This window comes from Diuraphis noxia, unplaced genomic scaffold, assembly GCF_037042655.1.
Source record: "Diuraphis noxia isolate RWA-SAM2 unplaced genomic scaffold, SU_Dnox_SAM2 contig0003, whole genome shotgun sequence".
NCBI classification, from domain to species: Eukaryota; Metazoa; Arthropoda; class Insecta; order Hemiptera; family Aphididae; genus Diuraphis; species Diuraphis noxia.
Window position 1 is genome coordinate 5,818,075 of NW_028301713.1, and position 17,270 is coordinate 5,835,344.

General features: G+C 27.4%; 2 protein-coding genes across 4 annotated transcripts; both read right to left on the bottom strand.

Moving 5' to 3' along the window:
* Positions 1-6,688: 6,688 nt before the first annotated feature.
* Syx5 (syntaxin 5) lies at positions 6,689-10,595 on the bottom strand. Of its 3 annotated transcripts, none has more exons than XM_015515856.2 (6): positions 10,383-10,595; positions 9,851-10,177; positions 7,819-8,075; positions 7,422-7,631; positions 7,142-7,263; positions 6,689-7,064 (listed from the first exon to the last, which is right to left on the bottom strand). In XM_015515856.2, exons 2-6 carry the CDS (start codon positions 10,158-10,160, stop codon positions 6,905-6,907), a joined length of 1,059 nt encoding a protein of 352 aa, XP_015371342.1. In that variant the 5' UTR covers positions 10,161-10,177; positions 10,383-10,595; the 3' UTR covers positions 6,689-6,904. The 3 variants fall into 3 exon arrangements, with proteins under 3 accessions (XP_015371342.1, XP_015371344.1, XP_015371343.1); XM_015515858.2 differs by lacking the exon at positions 10,383-10,595 and adding an exon at positions 10,238-10,363; XM_015515857.2 differs by lacking the exon at positions 10,383-10,595 and having other exon boundaries at positions 9,851-10,231.
* Positions 10,596-11,927: 1,332 nt separating this feature from the next.
* LOC149056594 (uncharacterized) lies at positions 11,928-17,122 on the bottom strand. Its single transcript, XM_089223131.1, has 7 exons — positions 16,709-17,122; positions 16,371-16,487; positions 15,473-15,586; positions 13,873-15,402; positions 13,618-13,782; positions 12,737-12,943; positions 11,928-12,674 (listed from the first exon to the last, which is right to left on the bottom strand). The coding sequence occupies exons 1-7, from the start codon at positions 16,922-16,924 to the stop codon at positions 11,928-11,930; spliced, it is 3,096 nt and encodes a 1,031-aa protein (XP_089079257.1). The 5' UTR covers positions 16,925-17,122.
* Positions 17,123-17,270: the final 148 nt, after the last annotated feature.

Sequence of the window (17,270 nt, forward strand, 5' to 3'; positions counted from 1 at the left end):
TCGGAACGGAATAAGGTCGTACATACTCGTACACATAGTGGTATCGTTAAATATTTTATTTAAGCATATTATACTGTAAAATAGTTTTAAAAGTATAAGTATAAAACTATATATAAAGTATAATATAATACAAAATATGCTGAATATATTAATAACTTATAAGTTATAACTATATAAATCACAATACCTTATTCACATGGAAAAATGTATGAATTCTAAAATATTATTAAATTGCTTAGGACAAAAGTATCATACTCTTGTAATTTGTAATTTTTTTTAAGTGTAGGGAGTATAAACTGTATAATTCGTCTAAATTATTACCGACTATAATAGACGAACATTGATACATCATAGCAATTGTAGGTAGGTATCCCTATGTTTCTATACTTTATAAAATTATTTAAATGGAGGTATTTAATATATATACAATATACTACCTATGTAATTATACTTGGTAACAAAAGTATAATAGGTACCAAGTGTAAGAACCATACGTCGAGTAATTAACTGTCCTCCAGATGCCTCCATAGTCCACACTCACATAATATTTAGGTATAGGTACCTACTACCTACTGAGTACTGACTAATGACTATTAATTATTATTGTATTACTTATTGATTATTAACTGTATTATTATTATTTTTTTTTTATTTACAAACGCCCGTAAGGCTCAAGTAGGTACAGTAAAAGTAAATTACATTTTTCTTATGGATTTCTTTGATACATAACTCTATAATATTATATATTATACACTTTAATTTCTAGAATCTAGGCTATATTCAAAATTTAAAAATCTATACACGTATAAAAGGATACGGTTGTCGTTTAAATAAAATAACAAGTAAGTCTATCTCCGCCTATATATAGCAATATCTGTGTATGTTACATAATATACAGGCACGTAGCCAGGGGGGGGGGTGTTACAGGTGTAATAACACCCCCCCCCCCTCAGCCGTGGTATACTTAATATTTTTTTATCAAGATAAAGATGCATCATAAGCATATGATGAAGCATTTATTATCTTAAATCGTGATTTACACTTATTTATCAAAATGAAGTAGGTATATTAGTTTATATTACGGTAACAATTATGTAAAACAAAAGCACTAAAGCCGAGATCCGGCATTAATTACTATTTTAGACCGTTCTGTTACGTTTCAATGGCGTAATTACGGGGGGGAGGGATTTGGGTGTCGTATCCCCCCATGACCTTTTTTTTAAGATTGATTAACTACATACCTATGTACTTCTTTATCTAATAATATTATTATTATTTTTTTTATATAAATGTATATATTGAAATCAAATACCTCGGCGAACTAAATATTATTATAAATATAGCCTATATTTTATACTTTATAGAAATAATACAAAAAAAAACAAATTCTTTATGCTAGTTGTACATAAATACAAAATACTTCGTACCTAGTTCGTTTTAAATGCAGCCACGCAAGTTTATAAGTATCACTATTGCAATATGAATATGTTTTGTGTAAGTTTTGACTTTTGAGTTTGTTAAGTTTGTTTATGCATTGTAGTGTAGTGGTACAAAAATAAAGCACCGAGCAGTAAAGTATTATTTTATCGTGGATCGACGACGATCGAAAGACTATTGTCATATCTGTCCTATCTTATCCTATCCTAATATTTTTCCGTAGTCCTATTGAACTAAAAATAACTTATCGATTTGTACACTTAATCGGAATTTATTCCATGTCTCATGTGTACATAACTACATAAATATATTACTCTGAATTCTGAAAGGTGCTTATAATAAATACTTTTTATTTTTTTTATGGGAGGGGGGGTATAGGTAAAATGTTAAAATATTTTATCCCCCCCACCCCCACAAACATGGCCAAATTACGCCACTGTTACGTTTTATCGATTACTCGTTTCAAGCACGATTTAATATATCTTTTTATGCAGCGTGTAAGAAAACGTTTACAACTTTTTAATCATTGATTATTTGATTATCATGATGAATCATCGTATACCTACGTAAAGTTATCAATTTTGTGTTTATAATTGTTTCAATTAATTTTGAATAACACCCCCCCTCCCCTTAGAAATTTCTAGCTACGCGCCTGATAATATTGAATATTATATTTAAATAATACTAAATTATATATTAAGTTTTACTAGTATTATTTTCGATGTATGCATTTATATTTTAAATTATTTATTTATATACATTCTTCAAGGACAAACACTGCGTTTATAAAATTAATTCCTTATAAGAATAATATTTGATCTATATATCTATATAAGACATAAGTTCAATGTTCATATACTCTTATAAGTTGTGACTATGTCACATAGTATGATCATTGATCAACCAATAATACAATTATTATAATTCTGTGAAGTATAACTCAATAGCTATATAATTATATAATATATGCAATATACCAATATACGTATATTGTACGCCTATATAATTTAATATAATATTGGAACACAGTTCAACACTGAAACAATATATTTATATATATAAGTATATAGCCAATACTACATGGTGATCAACTTCCAAATAATGATGTTTATCTTTATTTTATTATATTGACCTTTTATATTTTATGGGTATACATGTATTTTATAGTTATTGTCTTGTACGCCATAATTTCCTAGTAACATAAATAGGATATTTATATAAGTATATAACGTATAGTATAGTATATATATATTATACTATTATAGACACGTAACTACGGGGGAAAGAGGAGGCATTGTCCTCCCTAAACCAAATCGTTGCCCCCTCAAAAATATTAGAAAGGATTTTCGTAGGTATGTTTTTATTGCTTATATTATTATATATAACGTCCCCAAAAATTTGGTTTACCCCATCTGAAAATTTGGTCTCGTCACGGACCAATAATCTGTATATATATAATTAATAAGCTCTCAAAATTATACTTAGATCATATGTATATATAGGTAACTTGGTGCCTATATCGTATACTTATTAAATAATTTAATATTTCTTATTACATACAAATATTGGATGTCCTGAATACATTATTTATCATCTTACTTAGTAGTAAGTGTAGTCACTAGATCCAATTAAGAGGGCGCAACACCCTTATTTGTTGGCTAAGTCTTACAAACGCGTAACATTCCAAAGTTAACGCTCAACAGATCACGTTTAACTTAGTTAACTTAAAAATTGCAGTGTATTGACCTGTATTGAAATTTAAAGGTAAAATTACTATCTATACAATTTTATAAGATTTGTATTATATTTAATTTTAAAGTGAGTTACGACTTTATGATTCGACCTTAAGAAGTACAAACAATTTACAATTTTATAATACTCATTAAAATACTGCTGAGCTTAAAATTTAGTATGTTACGCACTTGTAAGACGGAGACAACAAAAGTTTGTGTAGCATCCTCTTAAATAAAAAACAAGTTGTAGCCAGTTGTAAGTACTACCTATATATATTAATAAATTATACGTTTTTTTTTCCATTATTATACTTTAATTCAGTGACAAATATCTTATTAAATATAGAACAGTAACGTACAGATTGAGAGAGGGTTAAGAATTTAACATCCCTCCCACCTATCAAAAACATTGTATAATCTTGGATTTTAAAAAAAATTCCAAGTCACACATTTTTTGCGAATACGAAATTAATAATATTTATACAATATTTAATATAATTAATAATTATATAATAAATCAAGTGTATTGAGTAGGTATATATTATTTATTATTTTATTTTAAGCTACTCGTAAATAATTAAAATTTTAAAATTCATTAGCTTATTTCCGATAGAAATTAATAAAAATATTTTTTCTGTAAAAAACTTTGTAAATGTAACATTAGCTATCTCTTAATATATTTGTATGTAGTATGTACCTATATATTGTTGGTTACACAATGCAATTTTCGAAATATTTCAACTAATTTTTAACTTTTATTGAATAGTCTTTTGTTGACAATAATGTCTGTGGATGCCAAACTGAACCGTTTTTACTATAACTACAAAAATAGTCCACAATCCCAAAAATTATAAAACCTACAATACTTCATGACAAAACGAATTATTTATTTCATACCTATAAGTGATAAAATATAATACTTATGAATTATGATAATTTAATAGGTTATAGGTAGTAGATACTCTAATCAAATATTTCTTTAAAAATTATGGTTATATACATAACTCTTTTCGTAGACCTAGATTTAGATTCTAGACCCGTTCCTACTTAAAACGTTTATGGGAGAGGGGGGGGATCTGGAGTCTTTCTGTTTGAATAAAATGTATGCGAAAAATAAAATTAATGAATGTTGGGTTTTACGGGAAATAAGGGTTTAGTATTAACACTATTTAAAAAATTACTATTATTATTATTCTACAAGTGGGGAACGGCGTACCCACCTAAGAAATCAACTCGACAACCATCGAGCTGCTGTACAGTTGCTTCGTGTATTTTGTACATAACGCGCTTGGGTATAAATTATAAAATACGTGTCTATAGTGTATTGTCTATACGACGCTTGTCCGTTTCGGAAAATGTATTTTATATTAAATCATTCGCAACGAAAGATTTCAAAGATTATTAAAAACTTACAAAAATATTGACTCTTCTGTCTGCGTGGGTTACGAATGCTATTTTGTTTTGTTTTATAGCGTATCATCTTTTCCGCCCCCACTTGGAAAATAAATACACTGATATTATGAAATTATCCATTTACTCCAATAGTAAAATAATATATTAAATTGCCTTTTACCATAGGTTTATCATAGGTATTATCAGGGGCGGATCCAGCCAAAAATAACGGGGGGGGGGGGGGCAATAGTATTTCATAGACCATAGACGTAAATAAAGAGGCTGTTTCCAAAAAATAATAATTAATATACTCAATACATTTTATATAGATATGAAGTTTTTTAGAGAACGGGAGGGGGGGCGATCGCTCCGATCGCCCCCCCCCCTCCCGAATCCGCCACTGGGTATTATTATATAATACTAATGAAAATGAAAATTATAAATACTTATAAGGTCCTAAAGTCTTTGAGATTTTAGAAATTTGCTGCGTTCTCCAATGATATTATATATAGCTATACCATGGTACTATTTTGTCGTATTCTTAGAAATTTAAAACTTTAAACCGACAGCCGGCAACTTTACTGGCGGACTGCGGCTGTCCGAATCCGGAGCATGGAAGACAGAAAACTGGTTCGTCAACATATTCAATAATTTCAAGAAGAATTCGATACGTATCGACTGTGAAATAAGAATAGTTACGTACCAGTTCCATCTCGTATCGCAGTCTAAACCCGATACAAGTCGGTAAGTATCGATTGTATATTGAATGTATAACTCTTGAACTTCAAAATATAATCGATACGTATCGATATACACTCAAATTTCTTCCTTGAAAATCTTGATTATCTTATAATTTATTTGTTTTCATATCATGCTAGGCACGTCTTAAAAAAATATTAAGATTTGACTAAAAAATTTTCCTCTGGACCTCATTTATTTATAATTTTAATTTTTCGGATTCCAATAGAAATTACTTGCCGACTAGCGGATCCGCGGATCGCTGCTTTAAAAGTTTAAGCCATAATGAGTTCTACTTGACATGAAATTGTAGTGTCAGTACTCTTACTCTGACATCAGTAAATTCTATAGTTATATGGGTGTCAACTGTCAAGTATACTACAATAGAGTAAAGCAAAAAAAGTTTGATATTTTGTTGTAAATTCAAAAATATAAACTGTAAGGTCTTAACACCTTATTTTTCTACATCTGTATAATATTTTACTAAATAATTAGTGATTTGTATATTGTTTTTGTTATTACCACAATTCATTAGAGGTACCGACGGTCGCAATGTAAAATCGAAATAGTGGTAAAATTGTGATTAAGTAAAACATTGTAATCATCACTCCCTATTAAGTAGGTAACAGATACATAAAAATGAAATACTAAATACTAGCCAACTTGAAAATGTTTTTGAAGCCAACTATACGATAGCAAACTATGTTAAAGGGTTAAGAGTATTGAATCTACATCTAATTATCAATTTGAGAGGCAAGTTAAAGCTCAACTAGAAGAAGTAACAGTATATTTTATCTTGAGTTTTAACTAATAATAATTTGTAGGCCTCATCCAATACATCACATAAATTTGGTACAAAAACCTAGGATTCTTTTCTTATTATTTGTACATTTAGTACCTACAATAATAGCAACATAAGCAAATATTTTAGTAGTGAGTTATTCATCAATTTCTCAATGATCTTCAACTTTAGATGATAATTTCACCGTACATTCAATTGTAGAAGATTAAACTCCTGAATCTATTATCACTTCTGATTAATTAAGGTCATGGATCTTTAATATAATGTTTCTCATAACTGTTTTAGTTCTCTTCCATAAATGTTGAAAAATGAAGGTTTTGAAAGTTTCTAATTATACAAGGACTCTACTTTATTCTTAATTCTTGAAAACTACTGGAAATTTTCAATTTTGATTTCTCAAATGTACCCACTAGAACGAATTTGCTACCATAAACTACTCCTATGTTAAAATCATTTTAATAGTTTGACTGCATTTGTGAACAGACTAAAAAAATATTAGAATATTATTAATATAAATCAAATTCTGCTTCAAATTGGCAAACATAAGGTATTTAATATTACTAATAATAATTACACACTTATAAAATTGATGAGATTAAAATTTATTATAATTGAAATATTTATAAGCAATATTATAACAAATAATTAACAAATATATAATAATAAATTGTAATAATAGGTTATTTAGTATTTATTTATTTTACAGATATTTCATAATTTTAAAATTGGACAACAGTATATGCCATATGGATTAATAACAATAATTTGTCTAGATATGAAAAAATAGAGTAGATATGCAGGTTTAAGAAATAAATACAACAAAAAATATAAAAAAAAATATTAAAATACCAAATATTTTTATCATTAACCATCGATTGGAAGTCACTGATTGAAAGTAACGTAGTATTTGAGTATGAGCTGCTTCAATACTCAGTTCAGCATCTTGAACATTGGAATCGATTCTGGAAACAACAAATTTTAATATTTAATTTCTTAAAAACATGTATTTGTTTGATTCAGGTTATTAATTATTTCACACCTCTCAACCATTTCTTCTTGTTCTTTAACCATATGCGCAAGTTGTTGAAATATTCCTCCTAGTTCTACAATAGTTGATTCAATATTTTGCATAGTTTCTGCTCTACTATAAAGATATTGATCCTATTAAAAAATAATGATATAAATCTATTAAAAATCTGGTTGGAGAGTATTAAGTGAATATGATCATTGTTTAGAGTTTACTCTATCTATATGTCAAAATTTTTTTTTAATTTTAAACTTAATATTCTTTAGTCTATGTATAATTAATATGTTCATACAGTATTATCATACACCGCCAATGCTTGTGTCTGCTGTGTGACTTGCTGTAGACGATCTTGATCGCCATTATTATCCATGTTGATAGCACATTGATTACTAGACATTAAAAGAGAATTTTGCCTTGGAACTAGAGATGACGAGTCCGATAATGCAGCTAAATTATTTCCTTGAGAAAATTGATCTCTTCTTGATTTGGCATGTTTTAAATTCTAAACCAAATATTTTATTCATTTTAATATAATCAATATACATCAAATTTAAAAAAATACAATGGAAGGCATTAACGAATCTAATTTATGGAGATATAACAGAAAATAATTAAATATTTAATTGTCTAAAAGGAATTTCATAATACAATTTAGATGTGAATAATATCTAATAATAATAGAAACTTACCTTTGTTCTAATTTCAAGAACTAATTTAAATTCATTCGATATATTTGCCAATTTTGACTGTAGTGATAATACTACACTAGACTCATGTGACAATAAATGTTTTCGTCCAACATTATTCTGGGTAGCTTTTTGTAGTTTAGCAACTTCTTGTAATCTTGCAATTTGTTGATTTAAACTATTCAAATCCTCTTTAATAATATATGTCAACTCTTGAATTTCTTGAGGTCTATCATTAAATAATGATTTCCGTTTGGCAACTAAATATTATGTTTAATTAATAATCACTTAATATTATAAGTGCAATATACATTAAATATTGTTTGTTAAAAAATATTATATTAATACATAAAATTTCCATAAACAATTATTAGCAGCAATAAGATAGACTTTTTTGCAATTATATTTTCTCTTATCTATCTACCTTTGTAATTTCAAAACAGTAATTCAAAATATCTGGATTATTGTCATAACTATTATATTGCTGTTTTTATATAATATATAGTGTAGTCTAAAGCAACAATTAGCATATTGAAAATTACAGTAAAACTATAGGTACTACAACATTATCATATTGACGAAAAACAACAATTCAATTAATAATTTAGATAGTAAATTGTAATGCAAAGATAAAAATGTGTTTGATGGCATGGAAAGAACTTTGCAGATATTTTAAATTGCTTGTAATCGGTCAAAAACTCCATTTTGAAAAAAAAGAACGAAAAGTCCAGATTAATTTTATATAATTATAATTATAATTATTATAATTTTATAATGTCGGACATAAAGTCCGAGCAAATTTTTTATTGTGAGACATTAAGTCCGAAAATATAATTAAAATATTTTATTAAATTTTCATCTATAATTATATTATATATAGGTATTTCGTACACAAAACAAATAATTCAATACAAATATTGAACATTATTATAGTAATATTAATAATTTAAATTACTTAAGTCAAAATAAACATGTTTTAAAAAATTGGCAATATTACCTAAATTTAATATAAATTACGTTTCCTTAAACAGTGACCTATACAATTTCAAAACTCTTCTACTGTCAACTTATTATTATTATTTTTTTTCACATAAATATTGTAATTTTATATTTTTTCTGATGTGTTTTTTCGTACGGGTCCCATGTCATGTAATGCTATTTTTCTAAATTATAATATTTATGGGAAAAAATCAGGGGGAGATCCAGCCAAAAATAACGGGGATGGGGTAATATTTCATAGACGTAAATATAGAGGCTGTTTCCAAAAATTAATAATTAATATACACAATACATTTTATATGGATATGTGGTTTTTTTGAGAACAGGGGGGGGGGCCGATCGCCCCCCCCCCTTGGATCTGCCACTGGAAAAAACTAGTAATATATATATTAATAAGTTGGCAGTAAGAGTTTGTAAATCGTATAGGCCACTGTTATAGAAAACATAATTTATATTTAATGTAGGTAATATTGACAGTTTTTAAAACATGTTTATTTTGACTTAATTAATTTAAGTTATTAATATTACTGTAGTAATGGACGATATTTGTATTGTATTACTTGTTTTGTGTAATATAAAATACCTATATATAATATAATTATAGATGACAATGTAATAAAATATTTTAATTATATTTTCGGACTTTTTGTCCCCAGACTTTTCATCCGGGATTATAAATTGCCATTGTTCATTTGCACATTACTCATATATATATATAATTTTCATAACAACATAATACTTATTAAAAATTAATGTACAATAAAGTTTAATATTTCATTAGGTTAGGTCATCATCAGCTGACTAAACAAAAATATTCAAACAACTTTACAAATGTACCAATCACTTTTTAACGTGTTATTTCATAACTTTATTTTTTGAGACTGAATTATGGAAGCAGATAGTTTAAAAAATAAAATAATAGGTGGATGCAGATATATTGAATTTTTAGTTTTTAAATTTTACAACTAAGTGCCAAACAATTAAATAAGAATTACTTAATATGATTGAAAAACTTAATTAATTCATTGAAACTTACGTAACGTCAATTTTTCTAATTTCGCATATGTATTACTAATGTTGTAGCCAACACTTTTGGCTATCATCATAAATTCTCCATAGCTTTGAAGAGCTTTTACTTTTTTTACATCTCGAACTTGCACAGCCCTTGCTATTTGTCGACCTTGAAGGGATCTGACTGCACTATTAAATTCAGCAGTTCGATCTCGGGGCATAATTTTGTCAGTTTCTTTTTCTCCTAAATAAACAACAGAAGACTCCTGAGAGGTATAATTATTTGTGAACGGTTGATCTGAATCAGAATTCCCTCGTCTTCTTCGAGTAGTCATTTAAATAATATGATACGCTAAAATAGTAAAAAAAAAATGTATAGTTAAATTATGCATTAGCACCACAATTGAAATACATCTTGTGCTTTGTAGTATGAATGTAACATGACGTATACGGTTCAGTTTCAGTAGTACACGGATGACACTGGCATTATAAATTTACTTTCTATTTGTTATCAAACTTCAAGTATATATTTTGTAAACTATTCAAAATTCTTTTACCTGTTGGTGAATTTCATTCAAATATTTATTTTAATGAATGTCAATAAAAATAACAAAATAAAATTCTATTCAATACTTTGATTCTCGAGATATAAGTTATAACCTTATAACACAGTATCGAAGTTAATTTTACATATTGAGCATGGAAAATTATAAACGATCTTTATTTCTCAGTATTTTACTATTTATATCAATTTAATTGCATTTATTTTATTTGCTTATTTGGTTTACAATATTGCAGATATTATGATGATAAGACAATCTTATCAAAAACACGTATTCGATTAGGTTAAAACCACAGAGTAACCATTTGATATAAAATTGATAAAGCCGTGATGCCAATTCCGCGGTTATAACGTCTATTGTTCTGTGGTCAAGGCAGTCAAGGTTGCCATGTTGAATGAGGAGCTGCTGCTGCACTATTTTTCATAGTAGAGATCATGGTCTTATATACAGGTCGGGCAACTCGCCTATAGCACAATGTTAAGATTTAGATTTCTTAATGGTTATGTAAAATTTTCAAGAACACAGGGCGCGCCCTCTATCATTGAAATTAATGTATATTGTTTATACAAATAAGTACAGAGTGCAGCACTTCATAACGTAATTATCATCATATTGTATAATGTGTAGTTACTATAAAAAAAAAAATAGTTAAGAGGACGTCCCACCAGCTGACCAGCATATTATTATGATATGTTTTCTCCGTCTTATACGCGTACGATATATCAAATTGTACGCTCTGCAGAACACGTGTAGCTCTGTTAGTTTAAAAATTAGAGTGAATTTACCTCTTATAAAATCTATAGGTAAGATTATTATCTAGATAACCTCATAAGCTTTTTGTTATATTTTAATTTTAAAGCAAGTTATGACTATTTCAAGATGTACAAACAATTTACAATGTTAAAATGCTCATAACTCACTTTAAAATTAAAATATAATAAAAAGCCTATGAGGTTGCCTAGATAACAATCTTACCTTTAGATTTTATAAGAGGTAAATTCACTCCAATTTTTAAACTAACGGAGCTATACGTGTTCTGCTGAGCGTACAATTTGATATGTCCTACGCGTGTAAGACGGAGACAACATATGCGGGTGAGACGTCCTCTTATGGCGCCAAGTGCCAATGTAATTTTGTACACAAAAGACAAAAATACGCTCTACGGGAATAATGATCCTGTTCCGTAGAATCAACCAAATTCAATATAGGGTATCTGTGGGAGGGGGTTGTGAATTGCTGAAAATTTGAAAAACTGGGCCCCTTAAAATCTTTTTTAAATTCAACTTATTATACTTAATTTATAATAGGTACTTTGATTATATTATTATAATATTAATTATTATATTCAACACTGAGTCACTGACAACATTTACTTTAGTATTTATATTTAATTCTAATAATATTAGTATACAAAACGTATACGTATATAGGTTTTAATTCCACAACTAATATATCATACTTAAATAAATAAAAGATACATAATATAATCACATTATTATTTTATATTTTATACATAATTAGATGAAATAAAATAATAACTCAAGTTTTACAAAATTTGGAAATTTTTTTTCTTTTTGAATTTTCTTTTAATTTTTCTTGATTTACTTGCCATGAGAATTGCCTCATGCGCATATTTAAGTAATACCGGATTGAATAAGCAATAATTTCATCCCTGTGTATGGAACACGGAAAATTCAAATCTTCATTGGCTAAAATATCTTCAACCGTATTGCTATACACATCAGGGTCATTTATATTGTTGGAAAAGTATGTTTCAATATTTGTGATGAACTTATAAAAGTTATAGTTTGGGTGCACTAATCTGCCTTTAGATTTTAAATTTATTAATTCAGCTTCAGGGAAATTTGAAAAAAAATGTGGGTTTTTAAATGCCCCAATACAAATAGTACATTTTGTGCTTTTTAATATTTGTTTGCTTAGATATCCAACCAAATAGTAAATCAAGCATTCTTTGACTGGCGAGAGATTATAGTCATGCTCAAAAATATCAGAAAACTCCCAGTTACCATCGTCAACAAGACCATTGATTTTTTTTTTTAAATTATCAAGTGCTGAGAAATCATTATTTGTACTCCCAAAAATATGTTTTATGTCACTGATGGTAATTAAAGGCGAAACTTCATTTTGCTGATCAATAGTACAATTTCCAAATTTTGGGGGTTTTAACAAATTGTACACAGATAAAAGTTTATACAGTTGCAAAAATGTTGGAGTCCCTGGGTGATCATTTGCACCTGCAGCAAGTCGAATAGTCCCAAAAAATTTCTATAAAAAAAATTATACTTGTAATATAACACATAATTTGTACAGACTAAAATATTTTATACTTCTAAATTATCTTGTGTAATTTTTCCTGTTAGTATATAACTAAAGTTAAACTCTTCGATCAAGTATTTTATAATTTCAATAGTTGAGTTTAAAGTGACTCTTAATCCTTCTGCGGTATTGTCTGATAAGAATTGATCTTGTTGCACTTCTCCAGTTTCAACTTTTAGTTCCCAATTATTTAACCATAACAATGATTCTTGTAATATCTGTGTTTATTTTAAAACATTGAATTACATTTTTGTGATTAGAAACATTACTCACAATATACATTTTTTAAACATAAACAATAAACATATACCAAGTTAAGGTTAATTATATGACCTATGTTATTACAAAAACTAGGTACCTACTTATTTAATTTACATATATATGTGTTATAAAATAAGAATAAGGTGTATATTTAATATCACCAATCACTTAGCCACAAAAATGATTCTTGCAATATTTGCATTTAAAAATGTAATTAAATTTATTGAATTCATTTTTACCAACACCAATTAAACATATAATTAACACACAATATCTATAATTACAACCCCCAAAGCAACATTTAACACAAAACACAGAAAACATGTATTGAGGAATATTACTGCTCATTCTAACTTTGTAATCATTAGATTCTAGGTTTACACCTTGAAATGGAATTTTTCTATTTAAAGCGTCAAATATTTCATTGAAACGCAAACAAAAATTGATTGTTGAATCACAATCTTCTAAGCCATTTATTTTTCTTTCTTTTAACATTGTAAGACCGATTGCAACTGAATTACTTAATACCTTTTGAAATTGAAATTGAAATTATTAATAAAAAAATTAATATTGAAAATTTGAAAATGTTGAAGAAGGAATAAATAATAAATAAATTGTAATATACATTAACCTGTACAGCCAGCCGAACACGCATTTTTAATGACGAATTTCTCAAATCCAAATGATTGTCCGTTAATTTAGGACACAATCTAAGTTTTGTATTACTTATCATTTTATCATAATCATGCAAGATTTTAAAATGAGACCATTTCACTGGGCCTTCGACAGGATCAACCTGAACATATTATATAAAATTATAATTAAAACATAATAATAAATACATACAAAAAAAATAGTAATAATGATTTTATAATTTTATATGTACCACTAATTCATGCTTATTGTACAGTCTATTTCGTACATTTTTGATCAGATGGCTTGTGTCAGAAAAGGCAAAAAATTTTCTTTTGGGATCATTAAAATGTTCTATATAACTATTACAACTATTCAATTTTCCTGAAATACCCAGCTCAGACCAAACTTTTCGGTTTGTTAATGCACTATCTGAAATAAACCCATGAATAAAGGCTCCAGCTTTTTCTAAAAGAATTGTTGCTTTCATAAGCAGTTTGACCAAAGTTAATCCTTTAACAGGGCCACGTGAAGCAAAGACAGCTATAGGTTGAGAATAATTATCTGCCAGTGGTTGAAATAACAAAACAAGGCCATGATTAGCTAAGTCATCTAAGGTAGTAGCTTTTGGTAATTCAGTACAAAGTTCATCCTCTTTTCCAAAATCCACTAGCCCAGTATATGAAAGTGTACGTGATTTCACAGCTAGGTTCTCTCGTACACTTATTTCGTCAAATACAATTAATCCGTGCCTTTGCATTACATTTTTAGACTCAAGTCTTTTCTTGAACAGTTCAAAAAAATTATCATCAAAACCACAAGATGTGTTAATAGAAGATAAATAATTTCTTACAGTTCTAACGCAAGGCAATGGCATAATATTATTATCACGCAAAAAAGAATATCCAGATGGTGATTTTATATGAAGTAGCAAACACAACATTATCCAGTTATCCGAATATCTATTACCACGAGAATCTTTACATTTTGAAGCAGCCAATATTTCACGAACTAATAATTTGTGTGTGTGTGATGAAATTTTTTGTAATATAGATTCTTCATCCATATTTTCTAATTTTTTTTCATAATCTTCTATAATTGATTCAAGCTGATCAATTTTTTTCCGCAACTTTGTATTAGCTCGTTGTTTTAAACTGTTGCGCTTTCGAAGAAGTTTTAAGTTTTCTTTTTTACTTGGGGTAACTTTCAAGGATATTCTCTTTAAAGGTTTGGATTTTCTTCTATATTTTTTATTGCTAAATAACTGATTAACCAAATTGCATGATTTACAAATTTTTTTATTATCTTCTGGAAGTATAATAGAGCAATTTTTATGCCTCCAGTTGTATGTAGCATCAATGTACACGGTTTCACTTTTAAATTTCAGATTTTCATCTTGGACATTAACACCTTTACAGATATCTTTATTATGGAATTGACAAATGATTGATGTAAGTAGTTCAATATTTAATTCTAATTTACAATCATAACTAGGTAATAATAATTGAATAGGAACATTCTTTCCTAAATAATTACACTGTACCTTGCCTCTAAAATCAACAATTACAGTTTTTCCAAAAACTGGCAAGATTACACTAGAAACGATACCATTAGATTTTTTCGATAGTAACTGAAAGTAAACTACAATTTCAGGTTTATTTATAGATGTAGATTTATTCCAACCCAATGGCATTTTCACAATTGTGTCATTATTATATATTAATTCAAATATATGATCATGTAAAGGAGAAGCTAGTAAACTTGTTTCTTGATCATCTGGAGCCTGAAAATATATACGATAAATAAAAACAATAATTATTTTCTAGAACACTTGATGTTCACTCAGTTCTTACTTGATTAGACACTTTTTGAGAATCAAACACTTCTACTTGTTTTCTTGGGCCTGAATAGAATTTTAATGGTTTATTCATACAAAGTTGATTTTTTTGATATTTCATTTCAGATACCTATAGAATAATTATTATAAAGATAATAATAATATGCCTTAAGGCAAAAATAATGAAAACAATTTTATAACAGATATGCAAAGGTGGTCATTAACTAGTTAAAAAGTTAGTTAATTTTAGCCAATTTTCTTATCAACTTATGAACTGAATTAGTTTAATTGAAAGTTAAAATAACTTAACATTGCTCAGTTTATTTAAAAATAATTCATAAAGTTAAAAATGTTTTAATTTTTGTATTTAAGGTGTTATACTAAAATTAAAATAATCCAATAATATTATATTATACAAACATTTCTGTTATTTTTTTGATAAAATCATTTTGAAAATGGATATTTTCAATTACATTTGATAGGCATAATATTAAATGACCTTAAATTGCCATTTGATATAAACAAATTTTAGATTTGTTAAATTATTAATGAGGATGTGTTGGTATAATTTAAATATTTAATTATTGTGTGAAGTGAAATAGGTACATACACTGTATATTACGACAAAATTTCAATAAATTTATTATAATTTTGGAAATTAGGAATAACACAGTCACTCTTTATGTGATCAATATAATAATTAAAAAATGAATCATAACATTTTTTTAACTAAGTAAAGTTTATATTTTTCCCATATAACTTTTAATTTATCAAGTTAAATGTATAATTTGTTAATTGTTAACTTTTAACTTATCGATCTTGTGTCCTCTTAACTAAACTTGAGTTAATTATTTTCATTAACTTGTCCACTTTTGCAGATATGATAATAATAACAAAAATTATAATATAGTTACATGATTAAAATTAGTCGGTGGGTTTAAACAGTTCTCAAATTTATTATGTGCTTCTATATTATCTTCGAATACTGATGGTATACTTCCAGATTTGAGCCGAGGCTTTTTATATTCACTCTAAATAAAATAAAAAAGTCAGTTAAACATTTAATTTTAGTGAGTTTTCTTGATAATGTTGTAATGCGAACTAATTGGATACCGCGTGGGCGGCTAGTAGCAGGAGCGTGAAAAGGGAAAACAAAAAAGACACAGGTTTTTAGCAGTTGATCCCACAGTGGTGCGGTGGTTAGGTTTAAGTTTATATTATTTATGGTGGCAAATCATAAAGGTAAACTTACCACACCAAGAACAGTTCCTTCTGCAGATGCTAGTAACCGTTTTCGAACGATATCTTCTTCAACAAAATGAAAGCTGCATAAGTACATACCACGTTTTATATCTACATACTTTTTACAAGCTTGTTGCCATTTAAAGAAATCCTCATCTTTTGTCGGAATAGTAAATAACAAACTAGATTTTAAACAAGTTTTAATAATACATTGTTTTTTTGGCATGATGTTTAATATTAATTAATAGTTTGTATTGGATAAGGTGAGTGTACAAATTAAAAACATAACAGACAATACAATTAATTATGTATTGTAATATCACCATTAACAACTACAAATTACAATGGTCAATGGTGTTATAATAATTATATATTATAATTATATATATTAATATTCATCAAAATGACTACATACATTCGTATATATTTTAGGATATTGGGTATTATTTGATATTAAGCACGGTGCTGCAATCTGTAATGTTACAATGACAGTTCACGGTTTCAAAAAACTCCACTAGATAGCACTGCAAGTCCTTTTGACAATTTTACATAATCATTAAGAGAACGCAGTT